The following is a 19569-nucleotide window of genomic DNA, read 5'->3' as shown; positions in this document are numbered from 1 at the left end:
TCCGAATGAATCCGACCTTATTATCCGAAGTCGAAGCAAAAAAACGCGTTTTTAAGCTTTTTCAGGAATACAGATATACAAATTTTTTCAACTTTTTGTTGAAACCCTTTGTTGGCATTGACGCGTCAACTTAATCTGTGCCCTGTGTGGCATATATTGACGCGGTAGCACGTCAATCCCTTTTTTTCCTATTTAACTTGCTCTGATTTGGCATCCAAGTATTACATGGGGGTTTTTGGGCTGGCTGCGAATCTGAAATCAAAATTAGAAAATTCGAAATGGTGGCCCAAATATAGTGCACTCAAAAACCCCAGGGTAAAAATTTTCAGGATAAAAAATTTGCCTCTCATTTTGGGCACTTTGTGTATTTCTCGCTGCCAACGAAGGGACTAATACAACTTTACAGTAATTTATATTGTTTTTTTTTAACAGTGGTAATAACACAGCTGAAACTTTATATGTAAATCATAATGACTATAGACTTCCTAGTTTAGATCTCTCAATGCATAAAGTATTAGTAGCAACTTGATTAAGTTGTCTGAACTAAAAGAACTGGATCTAAACAGATAAATTAATTTTTTTTAATGTTCATTTGAAATGAAAATGCAAAAAATTCAGAAATTTTCTGATTTGAAATGACAAAAATCATAGACTAATATGGACTTCTGTATGCATTGCAAGGTCTAGAAGGTAAATTTGTCTTAAAATGTCATCATAAATATCAGTGAATGCATTTTTAAACTGCCCAATGTCTCAAAAATTCAGAATTTGAATTTATGAATTTTTAAAATTGAAGAATTGCTAATTGTAAATCTGCAAAATTTAAAAATTAAAAAAAAAACTATCAAAGTCAACTCTTTCTAAGTTATACACATAAACAATTGAAAAGTCTTCAATTACAAATCTTTAATATAAATTTCAAAAAGATGTTCAATGTTTCATGATTTTAAGCTATATACATTCAAAACCAAACAAGTTGCTGAATTTTTAGTCATTAATGTCTTCAAACTGGATCAGTAATGAAAATGGAAAACATCAAAAAGATTCAGAATTACTGAAGCACTCAGAAAAATATTTGTTTTAAATTAATGAAACCGTTTCCTTAACATATTGTTTTCATTTAATCAAAAATAACTTCAAAATTTGCTTTGACTAAGAACCGATGCATATTTTCTATGAATTAAACATTTTTTTCTGAGTGTTTGTCTTTAAACATCTTATTACGATATAAAATCCCTAATTAACTTATTACTTTCTTTGCTTATAATTCCTGCTGGAATAAAATCTTGTATTTAAATAAAAGCAATCTACAGTATATAGATTATTGAAAGCCATTTAAAATTAGAATGGCATGAAAGCCGATGAGCTGTATTAATATATGTTTTAATTTATGATATTAGTAATATCTTTTAGTATTCAAAGAATGATTGCAATCATAATACACGCTGATTAAAATTCAATAAAACGTGTTTATACAACTTTCTCAAATCTTTTATGAAATCATTGAATTTTGTATTGTTATCAACAGTTTATAAGATTGAAATTCTGTACTTAATGTTTTAGAAATTTTTACTTTCGGTTTAATCTGTTATCAAAAGTAGAAAAGTAGGTGACCCAATCTAAGGGTACATTTAGTAAATAGTGCAAAGCCACATAAAAGTTTTAAAAATTCAAGGTAGTAGTAATTTCGAAAAACTGTAAAAATAATTTGATTGATGGATATTTTTCTACAGAATTATACCGATGTTAAAGTCCTTATAACGTTATTGTAGTCCTTTATTGCTATTACTGAACTTTAACGTTATATGTATCTATAATTTTGGATGCATGGATTTTCTACGTTCGATTTGTTTAAAGTACTACATAACAATATCAACTTAGCCCGTAATCCTAATTGCTGATTTTATTCAAAGTATGCCTTAAATACTCATATAAATGTAATAATTAAACATACATTTTCGTGTTTTAACATTTTTCTAACTTTAAAACTATGAAAAGTAAATAAAGGATTAAGAAAAAGATAATTTTATTTTATTTCCCCTTTTATTACAAAAGTTATATCGAAGCTAGTAAAAAATAGTCTTCATCATTTAGAATATACCTAATCACCATTAATTAGGTAATATATATATACCATTTAATTATTTTCTAATGCCTTAATCGCATCAGGATGATCCTCATCGAGTAGATATTTTTATTAATTTTTTTTATTATTATGGATGCTTCTGCCTATGTACTTTCAATGAACCTTTCTCTGGCTTATCTCCAGTATGAATACGCTCATGTCGAATTACGTGACTCAGATGGTAAAATTTTTTTTCACAGAAAGTGCACTGGTATGGTTTATCGTCCGTGTGCGTTCTGAGGTGTGTTTTTAAATCCAATTTCTTGAAAAAAGATTTTTCGCAGATAGGACAAACGTGCTTCCTTTCCTTGAGGTGGTCCCGTTTAACGTGTTCCTGTTTTATTAAAAAAAAAACGAATTAAAAAGCAGCAGTTAAAGAATGCTAGTTAAGAAATTTTTCTATACTCACATTTACTAGAGCAATATCGTAGTAAACTTTCGGACATATGTCACAGGCAAAAGTCTGTCGACCATCCGGTCTGTGATTATTCATTATGTGTTTATTCAAGGTCGATTTCCAGGCGAAAGACAGACTGCATTCTTTGCAATGGAAACGTTGATGTTCCTTATAATGAAGCCCCATGTGTTGTTCATAATTATATTTCGAAGAAAGTGTCTTTCGACAGAAACAACAATAAAATTCCTCACTGTACTTTTTTTTCTTTCTAATTTGCATTTCTTTCTCACTCTTAGATTTTTTATTTTCCTTCACGTTTTCAGTCGGACTTGGGTTGAAATTGTTCTCAAAATCAAATTCCTCTCCGGTGATTGAGGAAGAATTCTCGTTTGAATCAGTACCTTCAGCGTTTTGGTTTTCTTTACCATTAATTTCACTAAAACCTGGGTTCTCAATTAACGCCAAGAGTTTCTCGCTATTGTCTGCTAAACAGTTTGAGCCCCCCTCTCTTCTTTCTTCAGATTGCACTAATTCTAACAATTGTTTGGCACAATTTTCATAATTCGCTCTGTCAAAGCTCTCAAAATTATCGCCCGTATAAACTTCGAAATTTGATTGGACATCGGCTCGAAATAATTCCAAATCATGCAAATTTTCCACAGATTCAATTATACTTTCTTCTATGCTTTCGGAAGACTTGGCCTGCGGCTTTTCGGAAATATTATCCATCGCTAATTCGTAAAATTCTTCTCCGGTTTCGCTTTGTACAAGATGAAGAGTCGGCTCAATCTCATTGGTATCCATGTACTCCATTTCTAAGTTAATGTTAGCATCCTGCGACTCTATGTTTAAAAAATACTGAGATGTTGTAATACTTTCCTGAAATTCTAACTTGGTATATCGACATTTCACATTTTCTTTTGAGATTTGTTTCATATCAATTTGATTCTCCGAAAAACCATCGATTTCTAAAATCTTTGGAACTACCATCCCTAAGTCATTTATATCCGAATAGGTGGCCAGAGCGCTGACTTCTCTTTCTAAATCGACATGTTCGTTGTTACAAGTGTCAAACACGTCAGAAGTATTCGCATATTCCAATATATGATCCCGCAATAAATTGGAAGATGCGTCTTCGAATTCCTCTATATTAATATGCGCCATCTGAAATTTGTTTTCATATAACGTTACTTCTGTTTATTAGAACATATTTTTAAACAAGAAAATATATTACCTGTTCCGCTGTAACGTATAACACAGCTTCCATATTTTGATCGCCACTAAGTTCTTGCGTCAATTCTTTTGTGGAAATTAAATCATTGTCAACAGTACTTTCGACTTCTTTGAGGACATTTTTCTGATCAACAATTATTTCTTTAGATTTGGGTCTACTCTTATTGCGTTTGGCTTCTACTTTTCTTGTACATATTACTCCTCTACAACTGTGTTCCTTAATATCCTCCGAGTTTTCAAATCTCTGTAAATATGCATTGACTACATCAAAGTTTAAATTAATCTTATCTGGACTCAGATCGGCCAGTAGACTTAAAAAAGTCGCAATATTTCGATAAAATTATAAAGAAAGTCGTACGAAATTTTGAAAAAAGTCCACAAAAAGTTGCGTTCAGTTTTGCAAGATAATACAAAAAATCAGTCATTTTAAACTTGAAATTACACAAAAAGTAAGACTTTATATTTAAGACTTCATCTTTTCAATATGTACTTATTTATTTTTTAATAATTCAGATTTTACAGCCCAAAAAGCTAGCTCTCAAAGATGAATTTTTAACAAAAAAGTTGAGTTTTTAAGTTAAGTCTCGAATAATTTAAAAAACAGTAAAGTTTTAAGTTGAATTTTCAAGCTAAAAAGGTGGTTTTTTAAAAAGACAGTTAAATTATCCACTTGAAAAAATGACTTTTCAACAAAAAAGGTGATTTTTAATGAAGAGAGATGTATTTTTAACCGAATAGTTGAATTTCAACAACAATTTAATTTGCATTTACAACCATATAGATGAACTTTTAATTAAAAAACACGATTTTTCAATCAAATAGATGAATTTTCAACAAAAAATCCGTTTTTAGCCATAAAAGATGAACTTTTAATTTATAAGGGCGAATTTTGTATCTAATATGAGGTAAATTAAAAAAAGCAGTTGCATTTGATAAAAAAAATTAACTACATTTGTTCAAATATCATAAATATTATAACTTAAATCGAAAACTATCATTTAGACTTCTGAAATATTAAAGCCATAAATTGGAACTGAATTTTTCTTCGATTTGTTTTGAAAAAAGGTTCTCAAAGCACGTATGGCTTTGATGATTGCATTCTCATTATATAACTTACGGATCTCTTAAAAACAATAATTACATATTTTTAAAAATGATCGATCTTTTTGAATTTTTTCTAATTAAGAAATTTTATGAGAATAGTTTCGAATTATATAAATTTTATATCTAGTAGAAATTTGGATTGATATTTCTTAATCTATTGAAAACAAGTTTTTTTTCGTTTTTTTTTAAAATTTTTCAAATTGTTGCGAAGCATATAACTTTTTTAATTTTTATCAAAATTTAAAATATCATTAGGATAATTTGCAAGTCTTTTTGCTTTGTACCAGAAAATGTTACAACAAATTTAAAAAAATTTTACTCAGATAGTTTCTAAATATATTTTATATCTAGCGAAGAATTTAAATTAAACTTCCTAACATATCAGAAAAAATATTTGTTCATATTTTTCAAAACATTTTAAAAATTTTCAAAACTATATAACTTTTCTCATTTTTATCGAAATTGAAAATTGTATTTGGATAATTTGTAAGTTTTCTACCCATTTATAAGAAACTCTGACAACGATTTTTGTAAAATTAAAAAAAAAATCAAATTTTGAAAATGCTCTAAATTTTTCAATTTTTGTTGGAAATATCTGCTTAACGAACAGATCGTTTTCAACAAAACAGTTAAATTTCAGAACCAGAAATGTGCATTTTAAAAAATAATTAAGTGTTTGACCAAATAGTGAAATTCTTAACCAAAAGACCGAACTTACCGCCGAAAGTAGTTGGATTTTCGTACTGGGTTCTATCAATTCAGATCGTATTGAAGCGAAATAAAGAGAAAAAGGAATATTTTTTTGAAAATATGTTGAAAGCAGGAATTCTTTGAAAAAGGGACAATAGAGAAAAGAGTGTAAAGACTGTAAATATTTTGAAATTCATTGATTTTAAACGTTTTTGACCTAAAAATATCCAACTGTTAATGCTACCAACTTGATAATAGTAAAGCTTTCAATATAGATTCACAAAATCAGAACTGATTCAATTACAAAGCTGTTCTAATAGAAACATTTTTTCTGATTATAAAGTTTTAATAAGACACTGTTAAATATTTAATATTCTCAATTAAAATTGTACAATTTTATTTAGTTTTGAATTTAAATTTTTTAAGTTTCATTGTCATTAAAATTAAGTGTAGGGAACTTCTGAGAAAAGCGGAAAAATTGGATTAGTCGCACTTTTCTTCAAAAAGTTTCAGAAAGTAGCATAATCCGACCTCTGCCTTATGAAATTAATTCTGCAATTAAAAATGAATTTCTCGTAAACCGCCTTACCTTTTTACAACTTTTACAATCGAAAGCTGTGGAACTATTCATGTGTTCCTTTTCATGTTTTCTCAGGAGAAGAGCAAATTGAAAACTCTCCCCGCAAACTTTACAATAATGTCGTCTTTTTATTATTTTCTTTTGTCTCGTGCCAACGTCTTTCGTGATCTAAAAATATTAAATTTGATGTGATTAAAAAAATTAATTATGATGTAATAGTAAAATTAATTTTGAACAACTAAATATTGTTTACCTCATTAGATTCGGATACATGATCTTTTAAATTAGTTTCACTATTGCCAGTATCTTGGGAATTACTATCACTCCTTTCTTTTCCTCTTTCATGAATTCTTTTGTGCCTTGCCAAGGAACTGATTTGAGTGAATCGCTTTCCACAAACCGTACAAGGATATGGTTTAATTCCTATGAAAATTTATAATGAGGTAAAAATAAAGAAAATCTTTTCCACTGATTGTAATTTTACGATTGAGAAAGATATAAATAATTTATTACCAGCATGAGTTCTGCTGTGTCTTATTAGATTCGACACGTGGTTAAATCTTCTTCCACAAACTTCACATATGCTGACATCTGTTCCAAGATGTATATTAGTATGAGTGCGCAAGTCAGTTTTACGAAAGAATCCTTTTTCACAAATTTGGCATATGTGAGACTTTTCACCCAAATGAACACTTCGTTGATGATTTTCTAATTGAGATGCGCGGTCGAATACTAAACCACATTCTTGGCATTTATGAGGCCTGATCAAAATCAAAATAAATAATATATATAAACATATAATAAACATCAAAATGTTATAAACATCAAAAGACCAAAACTGATTACAATGCAGCCTGCGTTAAAATAAAATTAACATGCAAATAAAATAAAAATATAATAGACCGACTTCATATGAAATCGGACATTCTGACCCTGGCGATGACACGGCATTTTTTGGGACTAAAATATATTATCATTTTCGAAGCCAAAATAAGATACGCATCTTTTCTTTTTCAATGAACTTTTCTTTAAGAACTCAGAGCCACCTGCATATTTTGCTGATTTATGAGAAAATTAGCGAAAATTTTTGTTAAAGGGCTGAATAATGGGAATACATCGACATAATTTAATTTTCTTTATGGTAGTTTGTATATAGCGTACATTTTTCGAAAAAATGAAAATAAATTTTCGCAAAAAGACCACCTTTGATTAAAACTTTGTTTAGATCCATAGTAATATACGGGACATATCTTGTGAGCTTCATTCTTGCAAAAATATTCTTTCATATAGATAAACTTATTTTTTTATGAATTTTTGTCAAGAATGATAGTTTTATGTATCAGCGATGCTAAAATAATATAAATTAATAAATTTATGAAATTTTAAATACAAATATTTAAAGTTCCCCAAAAAATTTTAATTTAATATTATGTATCGATTTTCGTAATTATATTTTCGGGATTTTTCTTCTTTCGGCAAAATTATGTTAAAAATTTTGGTATTTTCAGTTACAAGTACGAAATTTGCAGATAAATTGCACTTGAAAATCCCGAAAATTGTGAAAAAATGTACGTTTCGAGTAACGGAAGTTTTATGTCGTTACATTTAAAAGAAAATTACGATTTTTGTTGTAATTTAACGTAAACTTGAGAAAAATCCGTTAAAATTGTGCAATTTCATAACATTTTTGGTAAAAACTCAGTTATAAATTTTGTAAATTTAAGATGCATATATCAAATATTTTAGACTTTAAATAAGAAAATTGATGAAATTATGATTTTTTTCTGATCTCAGGGTGGCCACTCAACCGGGAGCATCGGGCGAAAGCCGGGATAACGCCGAAAGAGAAATATTACACCCTTTTTTATAATTCGCGCGTTTTTTAATTATTGAAAGTTTCCAACTAGAAAAAAATATTAATAATTTTAGATGTCATTGGTTTGGCTACTGGCCTTAATCAATATTATTTAAATATTTATTAGGACCAGTAGACGAAACCAATGACTTCTAGAATTATTAATTAATTTCCCTGGTCAAAAAACCTACATCAATAATAAAAATAGAAAGAATATCATTTTTAAAACTTGAAATACTTACAACATTTTTTAGTACAAAAATCTATCCAGTCGTTTTGAAAATCCGCTATTAAATATTTTTAAATTTCTTATTAAAAACCTTGATAGTCAGTTTTAAATGTAGTAATAATTTTAGGTGTGAATATAAAGCAATTTTGAATTGGAAAGCTTAAAATTGTACAATTAAAAAACAGGAATCATATTGCAGCAATCTTGTTATGTCTTCTTTCTTTTAAATTTCAATGTTATATCTTATATTTGTCTGATTTTTAGTGGGAGATTTATACAAGTAAATCATTTCAATTTAAAAAAAAATTTGATTGACAAATTCTAAGAACAAATAATAATTCTGAGAAAAGATTTCAGATTTAAAATTGAGTTTAAAATAAACTTAAATATTATATTATATTTCGAAAACTAAATTTTCTGCTCTGCAAAAATCTTGACGAAACGCACAGATTTCGATTTATCCAATTCTTGCTAATAAGCTTTTACTCAGTTTTTAATGTGGAATAACACTTGCCAAACATTACTTAATATGTCAAATAAATCATTGAATTTCACCTATTTCAAAAAGCGTTTGATCATTTTTCTTCTTTCAATATTTAAAAAGCTTAGAAAATATCCAAAAGTGATAAACAATTAAGAAAAGTCGAATGCCAAAGTGTTTTAATAACCTTGATGCAAAAAAACAACATTTTTTGCTGTACAAAAACATCCATAAAACGCAATATTTTTTCGAATTCTTTTATAAACCCTTTTTACGCAATTTTTAATGCAAAATAAAAGTTCCTAAGCAGTAATCGATACTTTTTTCTTCAAATATTTAAAAAGTTTATGGACTATCTAAAAGTGGTCAGCAATAAAGAAAAGTTGTGTACAAAAACGTTTTATTAACCTTAATGACAAAGAATTATTTTCTGCTATATAAAAACAGCCATATTTAAAAAGTTTATAAAGTATCTAAAAGTAGTAAGCAATAAAGAAAAGTTGAGTACAAAAACGTTTTAATAACCTTAATGGCAAAGAACTATTTTCTGCTATATAAAAACGCATAAAACGCTCAATTTTCAATTTATCTAACTTTTTTATTTAATTTTCAATGCCAGACTGCTCGATTTCAAATACATATATGGTAATACTCAAATTTATTAGGTATAATGATTCTAATAAATCTAATTAATTTATTTACCTGACAATGTTGTGACACAAATTCTTGTGAGAGGTCAATTTTGCCTGAGAATCAAACTTCACATCAGTCTCAGGGCATTGATCACAAGTCCACAGGAATTCTCCTTTATGAACTCTCAAGTGTCCATAATATTGCTTTTCACTTACAAAACGGTCGCCACAAATTAAACAGGCAAAATCTGCTGAATTTGCTTTTTGCGAACTGTTTCCAGCAGTATTGCAATCCATTTTTTGATTCTTATATTAATAAAACAATGATACACAAGTTATCTACGTTTTCTTATCCCATTTTATAATCGTACAAAAAAAAATGGATTTATTTTTTACAAGTTGAAATTAACGAAGACGAAGCTTGCGTTATCAACAAAGGAAATGCGTTTTTGTTACAGTCGACAGTGGTCAGTGGAATAGTGATTACATAACTAAAACGATAACGAAACTGTATACTTGGAAACACATTAAACTAAACTAAACACATGTAGTTTTTCTTCAACTATTAACAAGTGTCAGGCGAAATTCAATATAAATTTGGATAAATTTGTAACTTTTTCGGACAGCCCCCGTTTTGAAATTTTGACAGATTTTAGGTTAGAAGGTTGCACAATGTTGGTAAAACCAGCCAATGAAGATTTGACTTTGTCGGAAATCTACCAATCAGAATTTTCGTATTAAAGTCGTAACCCTGACGTCATCGTAATAGATGGCGCTACTTAAAACAAAGCGCTATTTTCAAACATTAATTTTTCTACTCATCTATTTTAGTTTTTTTATCTAATTTTTCTTGTTTTCAGTTAAAAAAATTAAACATTACCAAGGTTGCTACAAGTCCTAGTTAACTTGGAGAAGTCATGAAATTTTTAAAAAGTTTTTAAAAACGTGGAAAAGTAACGGAACTTTTGACAAAATGATGACTTTTTATCTTCTTTATTTCATTTTAATTAATTGAAAATCTATTTGAGATTTTAAAATATTAAAAATACTTTAAAACATTATATTGAAATAATAACCAACTTCAATGATTATTGGGACCGTCACGATTCCTGGAACATTTCCCTGCATGATAATAGTTCAGAATTTAATAATATTGAAAAGTCCTTTACATTTACATCGAATAAAAGTTGTACAACAAATTGTTGAAAAATTAGTCCGTGTCCATGTAATGTGTTAAAATCAAATATAATAGAATGGATTTAAAATAAAAGTAGACCTGACATTTCTTCAAAAGTGTACCTGGAAAACCGCAGGATGGTTGTTTTCATTACATTCTAAAATTCCCGGTCATTTCCCGGTTCGCAAAAGTTTTTTTTACGGTATTTTAAATTAAGCAATTCGCCCTTTTAAAACTAAAAATTCCGTAATTTGGTCTAATCAAAACTGAACTGTAAGTCATAAAGTACTCGTTAAGTGTCCCAGATAGCTCAACAAATTCGGTGAAGATTTTCTTGAATATTGCACGACAATTTTCAGGACAGTTTGAAAGATTTATTTGAAACTTAATTCGATGGGCAGTAGGATTGTATGGAACCTACGCGGGTGCGCAGAAGTTTTTTTGGTCCTTCAGAAACATATGCGGACATACGTAGTATGATTGTTTTCCATATTTACAGAAAAAACAAATTTTAAAAAATCTTAATTTTTTTGGCTCTTTTTTTGTAATTATGAAAACTATTCATGGTCCGTAAGGTGCCATCTCTTTGGCCGCAGCTAGCGGATCTAGTACTATATGTCGATGGTTTTAAAGAAACCTTCCCAGTGGGCACAAAATTTGGCGACGTCTTTACGACATCGTCAGATCATTCGACATGTTTACGATATCGTAAAGACACCTTAACGACATGGACATAGGATATTGTAAAGTTGTCCTAAAGATGTCGTAAAGACGTCGCCAAATTTCGTGCCTACTGGGTTTTGTCGAAACCTTATAATGCAATATGCCGAACCTTGCACAGCCACAGTTTCAGGAAATCTTCACCGAATTTTTCGTGTTATCTAGGGTGGAGCTCTTTTAATTTAAACTATTAAAATTGAAGCTAAAAATTCTTAATTCAAATAATCTATAATTTACACGTATAAAATGGAAGCTTTTAATACGGTTCAATACAACATTTTTTATTAAATTTCGTTTAACTGCAACAAATTTTACTTCCAACTTTTATAAATAACCTTCAAATATTTCTGTTAAAAAATATAAAACCTTGCTAACATTTCCAATGCAAAAAATTTTATGATTAAAAATTGTTTTTTTAACTGAACACTTTTAAAATTAGAAGTTAAATATGCATTCATACATACAAATTTAACACTTTAATTTACAAATTTTGAATATTTGAATATCATAAAATTGTCCTTTTTTAATTAAAAAATTACAAATCGAATGGTATATAAATAAAATATTGAACACTGAAACAATTTTGGAATATGATTAAAATTAAATGAAAGCGTTTCATTATAAATCTATTAATTTGAAATTATTTAAAAATGCAAAATAGTGTATGGTTTCAGTTAAATTTTTACATTTATTTAACAGTTGAGGCTTTCCAATTGAATCAGTTTAATTTTTAACGTTAAAATTGCTAAATTGTCTAATTTTTAACAGATTCAGAATCGTACCATCTTGTAAAATCAATTATTGTTCAATTTTAAATACTCAAACTACAGTTCAATTTAAAAATCATTAATTAATTTATATGTACTGCATTTTAAAGTTCTTTAATTTGAAAATGTACCTACATTTAAAAATGAAATCCTAAGATGGAATTTTTTTAAAAGTAAAAAATGTAGAATTGCGCATTTCAAACTGAAGGATTTCATAATTGATTACATTAATTGCATTAAATCAGGTCACATAAAATGAATGATATTTTAAGTGATATTGAACATTCCTGGCCAAGATATAAATTCCACCATTCTGAAAAGTGATGGAAGTTTAAATCCGGACGTCTGTAGTAACATTAATTATAATGTGAATTGAGTATCATAAAGATGATAAAGAATAGATTAAAATTAAATAAATTGTTAACAACTGTAGATTAAACAATTAAGATGGGTTTGTGATTCTGACTATAACAACCGGAATGGTAGAAAACTATAGAAATAATACGAGAAGAATACCTAAAATATTAAGTTATTATATTAATACGGATATCTACAGAGTGTATATTTTACAAACAACTAAGTTTTACATTTATATTTCGAGTTTAGATTCTTTTCTTAATGAGTTTTTCCAGTCTCTTAATTCTGCCTGCTTCGTGTTCAGGACTATCCTGAACAACATTTCTCGAGTCCGTATATCCTTCTGAATTTCCCCGTTGTTTGAATTCCTCCAATAACTGTACTTGCTCAGTTTTTCTTAAGCCCTGATGAAAAAGTTGTAACTCAAAAACTTAATCCATGAGACAAAAATTCGAAGAATTATTTTTAATGAGACGTACCTTCATGTCGAGTATCTTCTGGAATTCGGGAGTTTGAAGGTCTGGAAGTAATTTTTTGCACTGATCGGTAAAGGCACTTGGGATTTCTGTGGGAGACATTACAATCTTCAAGATCATTTCTGCCTTAGCCATTCCCTTGACGACTATCTGCGAGGTTATTATCATTTTATTAAAATGAAAATTGAGATAATTTCAAAATCTTGATATGAAACGAGACAATTAACAACAATCTGTTTTTTTTCTACCTTAGTATAAGTGGCTGGCGGTTTTCTTTGGACCTGACAACCAGTGGATGGAAGTTCCAGAAGGGCAGTTTTGAGCATGTGTACATCTAATAATAATTGCTCAGCTCCTACAGTATTCAAAGGCTTACATTTGTATAACTGTTGCACTAGTTTTGGAATAAATGAACTGAAAAGAAAAGTAGATAACTTAGGGATTGTTCACATAGAGAAGAATGGTGTGTTTTTATCATTCTGAAATATATTGCTGAAAATGTTTCTTGTACCTGGCAAACTTTACGCACAACTGCGTAAAATACTTTCTACAAGAGGCCAATCTGTCTCTTATAACAGGTATCGTTTGACGAAGATGTGCTACTATATTACTAACGTAACCACTTTGGTCGCCAACACTTTCAATTGAACTCCACTGCATCTTTAAGGGGCAAATTAAATTGATAAAAGAAATTCTTCAGGATTTTACCTAAGTAAATTCAAGAGTGCAATTTTTACCTTAATCATAGTAGTTAAAGAAGATTCACAAGCCAATTCCAAATCTTGAACCAGCAATTGAATGCAGTTTGAAATGACACTGAAATAAAAATAAAATAAAAATGTATTATTATATAGAAAAATGAGGGGTCGAACCCTTTAAATATGGTGTACAAGCCTTCGTAAAATCTTGGAAACCTTTGTTAAATCTATTGAAATCTTTTTAAATGTTTGAAATCCTTGTGAAATGTTTGCAATTCTTGCGAAATCTTTGAAAAATCTACTGAAATCTTTTGAAATATGATATAAATCTTGTAAATCGTTTAAAATCTTTATGAAATCTCTTTAAAATCTTCAAATCATTTGCGAAATATTGGAAAACTTTGTAAAAAGTTTTGAAATCTTTGAGATATTTTTTGAAATTTTCAAAGTATTTGTGAAATATTAAAAATATTTTGTCGATATTTTGAAATTTTTTGATATCTTTGCAAAATCTACTGACATTTTTTGAAATAGTACATAAATCTTTTAAATCGCTTAAATTCTTTGAAATTTGTTGAAATCTTTATGAAATAACTGAAATCTTTAAATTATTTTTGGATTCTTAAAAATTTTGGTCAAATCTGTTGAAATCTTTGTTAAATCTATTGAAGTTTTTTAACATCTTCTGAAATCTTTTGAAATGTTTTAAACTCTTGTGAAATCTTTGCAAAATCTCTTAAATCTTTATATTATTGGCGAAATCATGGAAATATTTGTAAAATCATTTGAAATCTTTTTAAAATATACTGAAACCTTTGAAATATTTCTGAAATCTTTTGACACATTTTATGAATCTTTTATATCGTTTAAAATCTTTGTGAAATACTCAGATTATTTGTGAAATATTAGAAATTTTTTAAAATCTGCTGAAATCTTGATGAAATTTTTTGCAATCTCTGAAATCTAGTGTACACTTAAAATTCGAGTTGTCTACCCCTCTTAAAAAAAGTCTTTGATATTTAGGGAAAAACTACTTGTGGAAAATGTCTTGTTCTTGAGATAAATTAATTTTTTCCGCATAAGAATTATCCGTCTTCTCTCGCAGTTTTTCTTCCAATTGCTGAGTCGTTTCCAAGCAATATTCCGCGGTTGTCAAAATACTGAAACAAATATTAACCTCTGAAGCAAAATAAACTAATACAATTAAAAGCCTCTTTCAAAATCCAGAATAAAAAATTCTTACCAACAAATACGTGATTGCTCCTCTTTACTAAATCTCGTATTCTCTCCTTCTTTCAAAAAACTTTGGAAGTTCTGTATGAGCCCAGCTGTCGATAAGTCTCGAAAATCTCGTGTAATATTGCTCATACTCGTACCGATCCCTGCACTGCCGCCAACCCTAAAAACCATACACATAAAATATTAAAATTTTTTATTCTTTTACCAATGAAAATATTTCTTTCCAATTAAGATTTAACTCACTTAGGCAAATTATTTTGAAGAACTTTTAATGCATACTCTCGAAGATACTTTTGGAACGTCTCAGCAAGGTTTAACATGATGGATCCAGTACTTAGCTGAGTGCACTGCAACATGCACTTTTTATAAAAAATAAACAAATCCGCACAAGATGAAAGAACAGTACTCGGGCCTTCAACGCCATCCGAATCTTTTGCACCAGGAGGCTGCGATTTGCAATCCGTGACAAACTTTTCCATTAAATCTGCGAGATTTCTGTCCAAGCTTTCTATGTAAATATTAAGATAAGGCTCAAAACATCTTCCTATCAAATTCGCAAAAGGTGAAGTTGGTGGCTTTTCATTATCAGTCTGCTAGAATTGTAGAAAACGAACAGTTTTAGATTTTCAAGTACATTCGTATTTATAATTTTTCATTCATATTTAACTTAGCTCAATTTCTTCCTTACTTTGTCACTATTTTCCTCAAATGGATTTCCAGGGATTGCATTTTCATTGACTGAAGTAGGAGGAATAATACTTTTACTATTCGAGTCCGGACTTTCGAGAGTAATACCAGAAAACCGTTTGGCCAGTAGATTTTCGAAATTTGTAGTCCTCTGTATCGCATAGAGTAATAATTTAACATCGATTTCCGAACGTCTTTTGTGCATAAATTTAGCCAAGTCTTCGCGAGTTACGTGACAAAACTGTACGGCAATACGTTCAGATATTTCCCAATCAAGAGGAAATATTGTCCCGAATTTCGATTCAAAATCCAAGAGATGCTTTTTTATCCAAGCATATCGGCGATCGATTTTATCGAGCCAGGCAAAGTCTTGATTTTCGTCGAAAAGGTGTGCATATTCTTGGAGTTGAACCCCCACGAACCAGGTGAGAAGATCTTTCCTAAGGGACAAATTAACGAAAGGTATTTTAAATCAATATTCTTTAATTGTTATATTTCTTACATGTTAGTATAGTCTCAATATTAATCTGGACTTACTTTACTTTTGGATCTAAGACAGAGAGAACCAAACATCCGTTCGTTAGTTGAGCAAAATGCTTTGGATTCTGACCTGAAAATGCTTCCTTAAAATCGGATGTTATTTGTTGAGCCAACTCGACGTGAATTTGACGAACCTGTCGTTTAATTATTAAAATAATATAATCTGATTGAAAATAATACAAGAAGTAATTGGATATAAAAGTTAGTCAACTCACTTCATCAGATAATTGTTTTATTTGTGGAATGTCCATATAATTATTGAAATGTTTCATTACTTCCATAATAGCCTGTAGAGGCAAAACAATATCACCGTATTGTTTCTTCTGTGTTAGAATTCTGAAAATATATATTTTTCGCTTCAGATATGTTTGCCAGTCTTAAAATGTTTTGTCATTATTTATAGAATATTCAATCTTTATACAATTAATTATTATCTGTTATAATAGAGATACGCACTTTAAGTTATCAACTCCACCTACGAGTATATGCAAATGATTTAGAGCCGTAATCGAAGCAGTGAGATTCCTTTTTGCAAAATCGAGTTGCTTAATGTCCCTCGTAATTTCTTTTACAGTCTCTTCAGACTGTTCAGCCTTGTCTTTAATATCTTTGATATGAACAAAAAGTTGTTTAATTACTTTTTGTGCATCTTCCAAAGCTGCTCTTCCATCCTGACCAACGTTCGTTTGTCCACGAACGACAGTACGAATTTCTTTGTCTATGCTACAAATTTTATACTCCATTTTACTGACAACATCGTCTATGTTAGAAAGAGACTGTTCAGTTGGAAAAAGAGAATTTATGTAGTCGACAGTATTAAAATTTGGTTGATCGAGAGGATCATTACTGGGTAAAACCTGAAAAATCCAAAATTAATTTATAAAGGGAAAATAAATAGCTATAACAATTTATATAATCTGGACTACATTCATTACAGACTTCACAGCCCAAATTGCTCCCAAAACAGATTAAATAATGTGACTTTTCAAGAAAATAGGGGAATAATAAACAAATAAAATATTTTAAATAAAATTAATATAGATAGTATAGTGAATTCAATATGAAACACTTTAAATTTCTAAGATTTCAAGTCGAAATATATATTGCATTTTAAAAAAAATAGTTGAATTTTCCACCAAAAGAAATGAATTTTCAACCCAAAGACAAATTCTTAACAAAAAAGTTGAGTTTTCAAATTAAAAAGTTAAATGATTTAAAACGAATTTGTCTTTTATAATCAAAACAGTTTAATTAAAAAGAAAGCATTTTCAACCAAAAAATAACATTTTTCAAACAAATAGTTGAATTTATAACAAAATCAATTTTCAATTAACCAGTTGCATTCACAGACAAATATTAATTTTCAATTAAATAGTTTTATTTAAGAAAAAATGAATTGTCAACCAAATAGTTGAACATTTAATCAAAGGAAATGAATTTTCATCAAAATAATTAAAATTTTAAGAAAATAGTTCTTTCATCCCATAAAAATGCAGTTTCAATTAAATGGTCGAAATTTCAAACAAAAGAGATTACATTTACAAACCAAAAAGATAACTTTTTTAGATGAGAGTTCAATTATCATACTGCAAAGTCGAATTAAAAAAAAATCATGTTGAACAGAAAAGGTCATTTTAAACCAAGAAAGATGAATCTTTACCCAAATAATAGAATTTAAAAAAGACAATCTTTTTTAATCAAAGAGTGCATCTACAACGAACTAAATGAACTTTCAATAAAATATATGAATTTTCAACCAAATGTTTGAATTTAAAAAAATCCATTTTGAACTCAACAGTTGCATTTACAACGAAATATTATTAATTTTCAACCAAATAGTTGCATTTATAAAAAAAATAGTTGATCTTGCAAGTAAAAGATACGAATTTTCAGAAAAAGTGAAATTATTTAATTTTATTATTAATTTTCAAGCTAAAAAGACGATTTTTTCAGAAGAAAGTTCAATTATCAATCTGCAATTCAAATCTTTAACAAAAAAAGAAAATTTTGAACCAAGAAAGGTGCGTAACCTTTAACCAAAAACTGGAATTAAAAAAGTTTAAACAGTTAAAATTTTTTTAACCAAATTTTCAAACCAATAGTTGCATTTATGTCCAAATAGTTGAACTTTCAAACAAAAGATACGAGTTTTAAAAAAAGTTGAATTTTAAACAAAATAGTTTAATTTTCAATTTAAAAAAATGAAGTTTCAAACAAAAAGTCGAATTTCTAAAAAAAAGATATAACTTAAACCAAAAACAGTCGCATGTTTAACCAATTAAATGACTTTCTAACCCAAAAGTATGATTTTTTAGAAGACAGTTTAATTATCAAGCTGCAAAGTCTATTTTTTAACAAAAAGATATTTCCAACGAAGAAAAATGAGTAATCTTCATAGCCAAATGGTAGAATTTTAAAGAAAAAATTATTTTTCAACCAAAAGTTGCATTTACAACTAACTAGTTAAATTTTCAAGCAAACGAGTAAATTTTCATTAAGATAGTTGAATTTTAAACAAAGCAGTTGCAGAATCCAAACACGAATTTTTCAGAAAATTGTTGAATTTTCAACCAAGAAAGATGAATTTTTAACCAAGAAAGGTTAATTTTCTACCACACAATATGAATCTTCAATCGAAAAAGGCCAATTTTAACAAAACGGTTAACTTTTTGATGAAAAAAAGATTAATTTCCAACAAAATAATTAAATCTTCAAACTAAATAGTATAATTTCGGGATACACCAAACTAAATTTTCGAAATTCCCTGACTTTGCCCCAGAAATCTAATCTTGTAACATTTTTAATATATAATGTTTTATAAATGGAATATAAAACAGTTTCGATTTAAATTGATATATTTTTAAAATTTTAATTGTTATTGACAGTAACTTAAGGTACTTTGTACACAAATTCACAGTGACATTTGCAATTTTTTTCTTTCAAAATTCCCGACTTATCCGGGATTTCTAGGTTCGAATTTAAGTGAGAAAATGAGAAAAAGGGCGAAGTTTTTTGAAAACAGGATAAAAAGAGGAATTATTTTAAAAAAAAGGGGTAAAACCCTGAAATCTTTCATTAGATGTTAAAAATATTGTTTTGTATGTTTAATATTCTGATAGAGTGTTTTTTTTAAAGAACTCAAGCACTCTGAATCTTCTAGTCCTATATACTTTTTAATTGAGTCCAAACAATAGCAAGTTTTTAGAAATTAATACATACCAAACGTCAAATTTGACAGGATGACAGAAAAAGCAAAAATTCTAACCTGTTCTATAACAGATTGTACACTGCTGGGAAACGTGTAAACCGTGGAGCGTAAATCTTCAATTTCATCTTCTTCGTTGGTCCTCATGTTAAATAATAATCGAAAAAGTGACTCGTATTTTTTGTCAGAGTTACAGATACTTAATTTCACAACAAATTTTGCTTCATGTGCTCCACTTGTTACCGAACCTATAAACAGCTGATCGATGACGTGTCACGTGGCGCACCCTTGCCGCAAGAGCGTAAAATAATTCTTTCATTTTTTGCAAAGGCAGAAACAGAATGACCATTTTTCCTATTCTTATATTATTGTTCCGC

The 19569-nt window shown here is 28.7% G+C and overlaps 2 protein-coding genes across 4 annotated transcripts; both read right to left on the bottom strand.

The window, feature by feature from the left end:
* Nucleotides 1-2047: 2047 nt before the first annotated feature.
* On the bottom strand, nucleotides 2048-9989 carry LOC117169415. Its single transcript, XM_033355786.1, has 7 exons — nucleotides 9397-9989; nucleotides 6643-6890; nucleotides 6383-6552; nucleotides 6139-6297; nucleotides 3757-3999; nucleotides 2535-3686; nucleotides 2048-2459 (listed from the first exon to the last, which is right to left on the bottom strand). Exons 1-7 carry the CDS (start codon nucleotides 9621-9623, stop codon nucleotides 2214-2216), a joined length of 2445 nt encoding a protein of 814 aa, XP_033211677.1. The 5' UTR covers nucleotides 9624-9989; the 3' UTR covers nucleotides 2048-2213.
* Nucleotides 9990-12503: 2514 nt separating this feature from the next.
* On the bottom strand, nucleotides 12504-19339 carry LOC117169653 (vacuolar protein sorting-associated protein 53 homolog). 3 transcript variants are annotated; one of them, XM_033356128.1, is made up of 13 exons: nucleotides 19253-19339; nucleotides 16444-16844; nucleotides 16203-16323; nucleotides 15985-16121; nucleotides 15449-15887; nucleotides 15004-15353; nucleotides 14765-14920; nucleotides 14556-14681; nucleotides 13561-13639; nucleotides 13335-13483; nucleotides 13072-13237; nucleotides 12827-12973; nucleotides 12504-12751 (listed from the first exon to the last, which is right to left on the bottom strand). In XM_033356128.1, the coding sequence occupies exons 1-13, from the start codon at nucleotides 19337-19339 to the stop codon at nucleotides 12593-12595; spliced, it is 2517 nt and encodes an 838-aa protein (XP_033212019.1). In that variant the 3' UTR covers nucleotides 12504-12592. The 3 variants fall into 3 exon arrangements, with proteins under 3 accessions (XP_033212019.1, XP_033212021.1, XP_033212020.1); XM_033356130.1 differs by having other exon boundaries at nucleotides 12532-12751; nucleotides 19207-19286; XM_033356129.1 differs by having other exon boundaries at nucleotides 12593-12751; nucleotides 15004-15350.
* Nucleotides 19340-19569: the final 230 nt, after the last annotated feature.

The sequence above is a fragment of the Belonocnema kinseyi genome, chromosome 3 (assembly GCF_010883055.1).
Source record: "Belonocnema kinseyi isolate 2016_QV_RU_SX_M_011 chromosome 3, B_treatae_v1, whole genome shotgun sequence".
Classification (NCBI taxonomy): Eukaryota; Metazoa; Arthropoda; class Insecta; order Hymenoptera; family Cynipidae; genus Belonocnema; species Belonocnema kinseyi.
Note: the sequence above shows the minus strand (reverse complement) of the source record. Positions and strands in the feature narration are given on the sequence as shown.

What these genes read in the sequence shown, in the direction of transcription:
- LOC117169415 (XM_033355786.1), bottom strand. Translation starts at nt 9,623, where the DNA reads ATGGATTGCAATACTGCTGGAAACAGTTCGCAAAAAGCAAATTCAGCA. An exon ending in TTGTGTCACAACATTGTCAG is followed by an intron (nt 6,891 to 9,396) that starts GTAAATAAATTA and finishes GATTTTGATCAG; the next exon opens with GCCTCATAAATGCCAAGAAT. An exon ending in ACGATATTGCTCTAGTAAAT is followed by an intron (nt 2,460 to 2,534) that starts GTGAGTATAGAA and finishes TTAATAAAACAG; the next exon opens with GAACACGTTAAACGGGACCA.
- LOC117169653 (XM_033356128.1), bottom strand. Translation starts at nt 19,339, where the DNA reads ATGAGGACCAACGAAGAAGATGAAATTGAAGATTTACGCTCCACGGTT. An exon ending in TAAAACAATTATCTGATGAA is followed by an intron (nt 16,122 to 16,202) that starts GTGAGTTGACTA and finishes ATTAAACGACAG; the next exon opens with GTTCGTCAAATTCACGTCGA. An exon ending in TTGAGGAAAATAGTGACAAA is followed by an intron (nt 15,354 to 15,448) that starts GTAAGGAAGAAA and finishes CTACAATTCTAG; the next exon opens with CAGACTGATAATGAAAAGCC.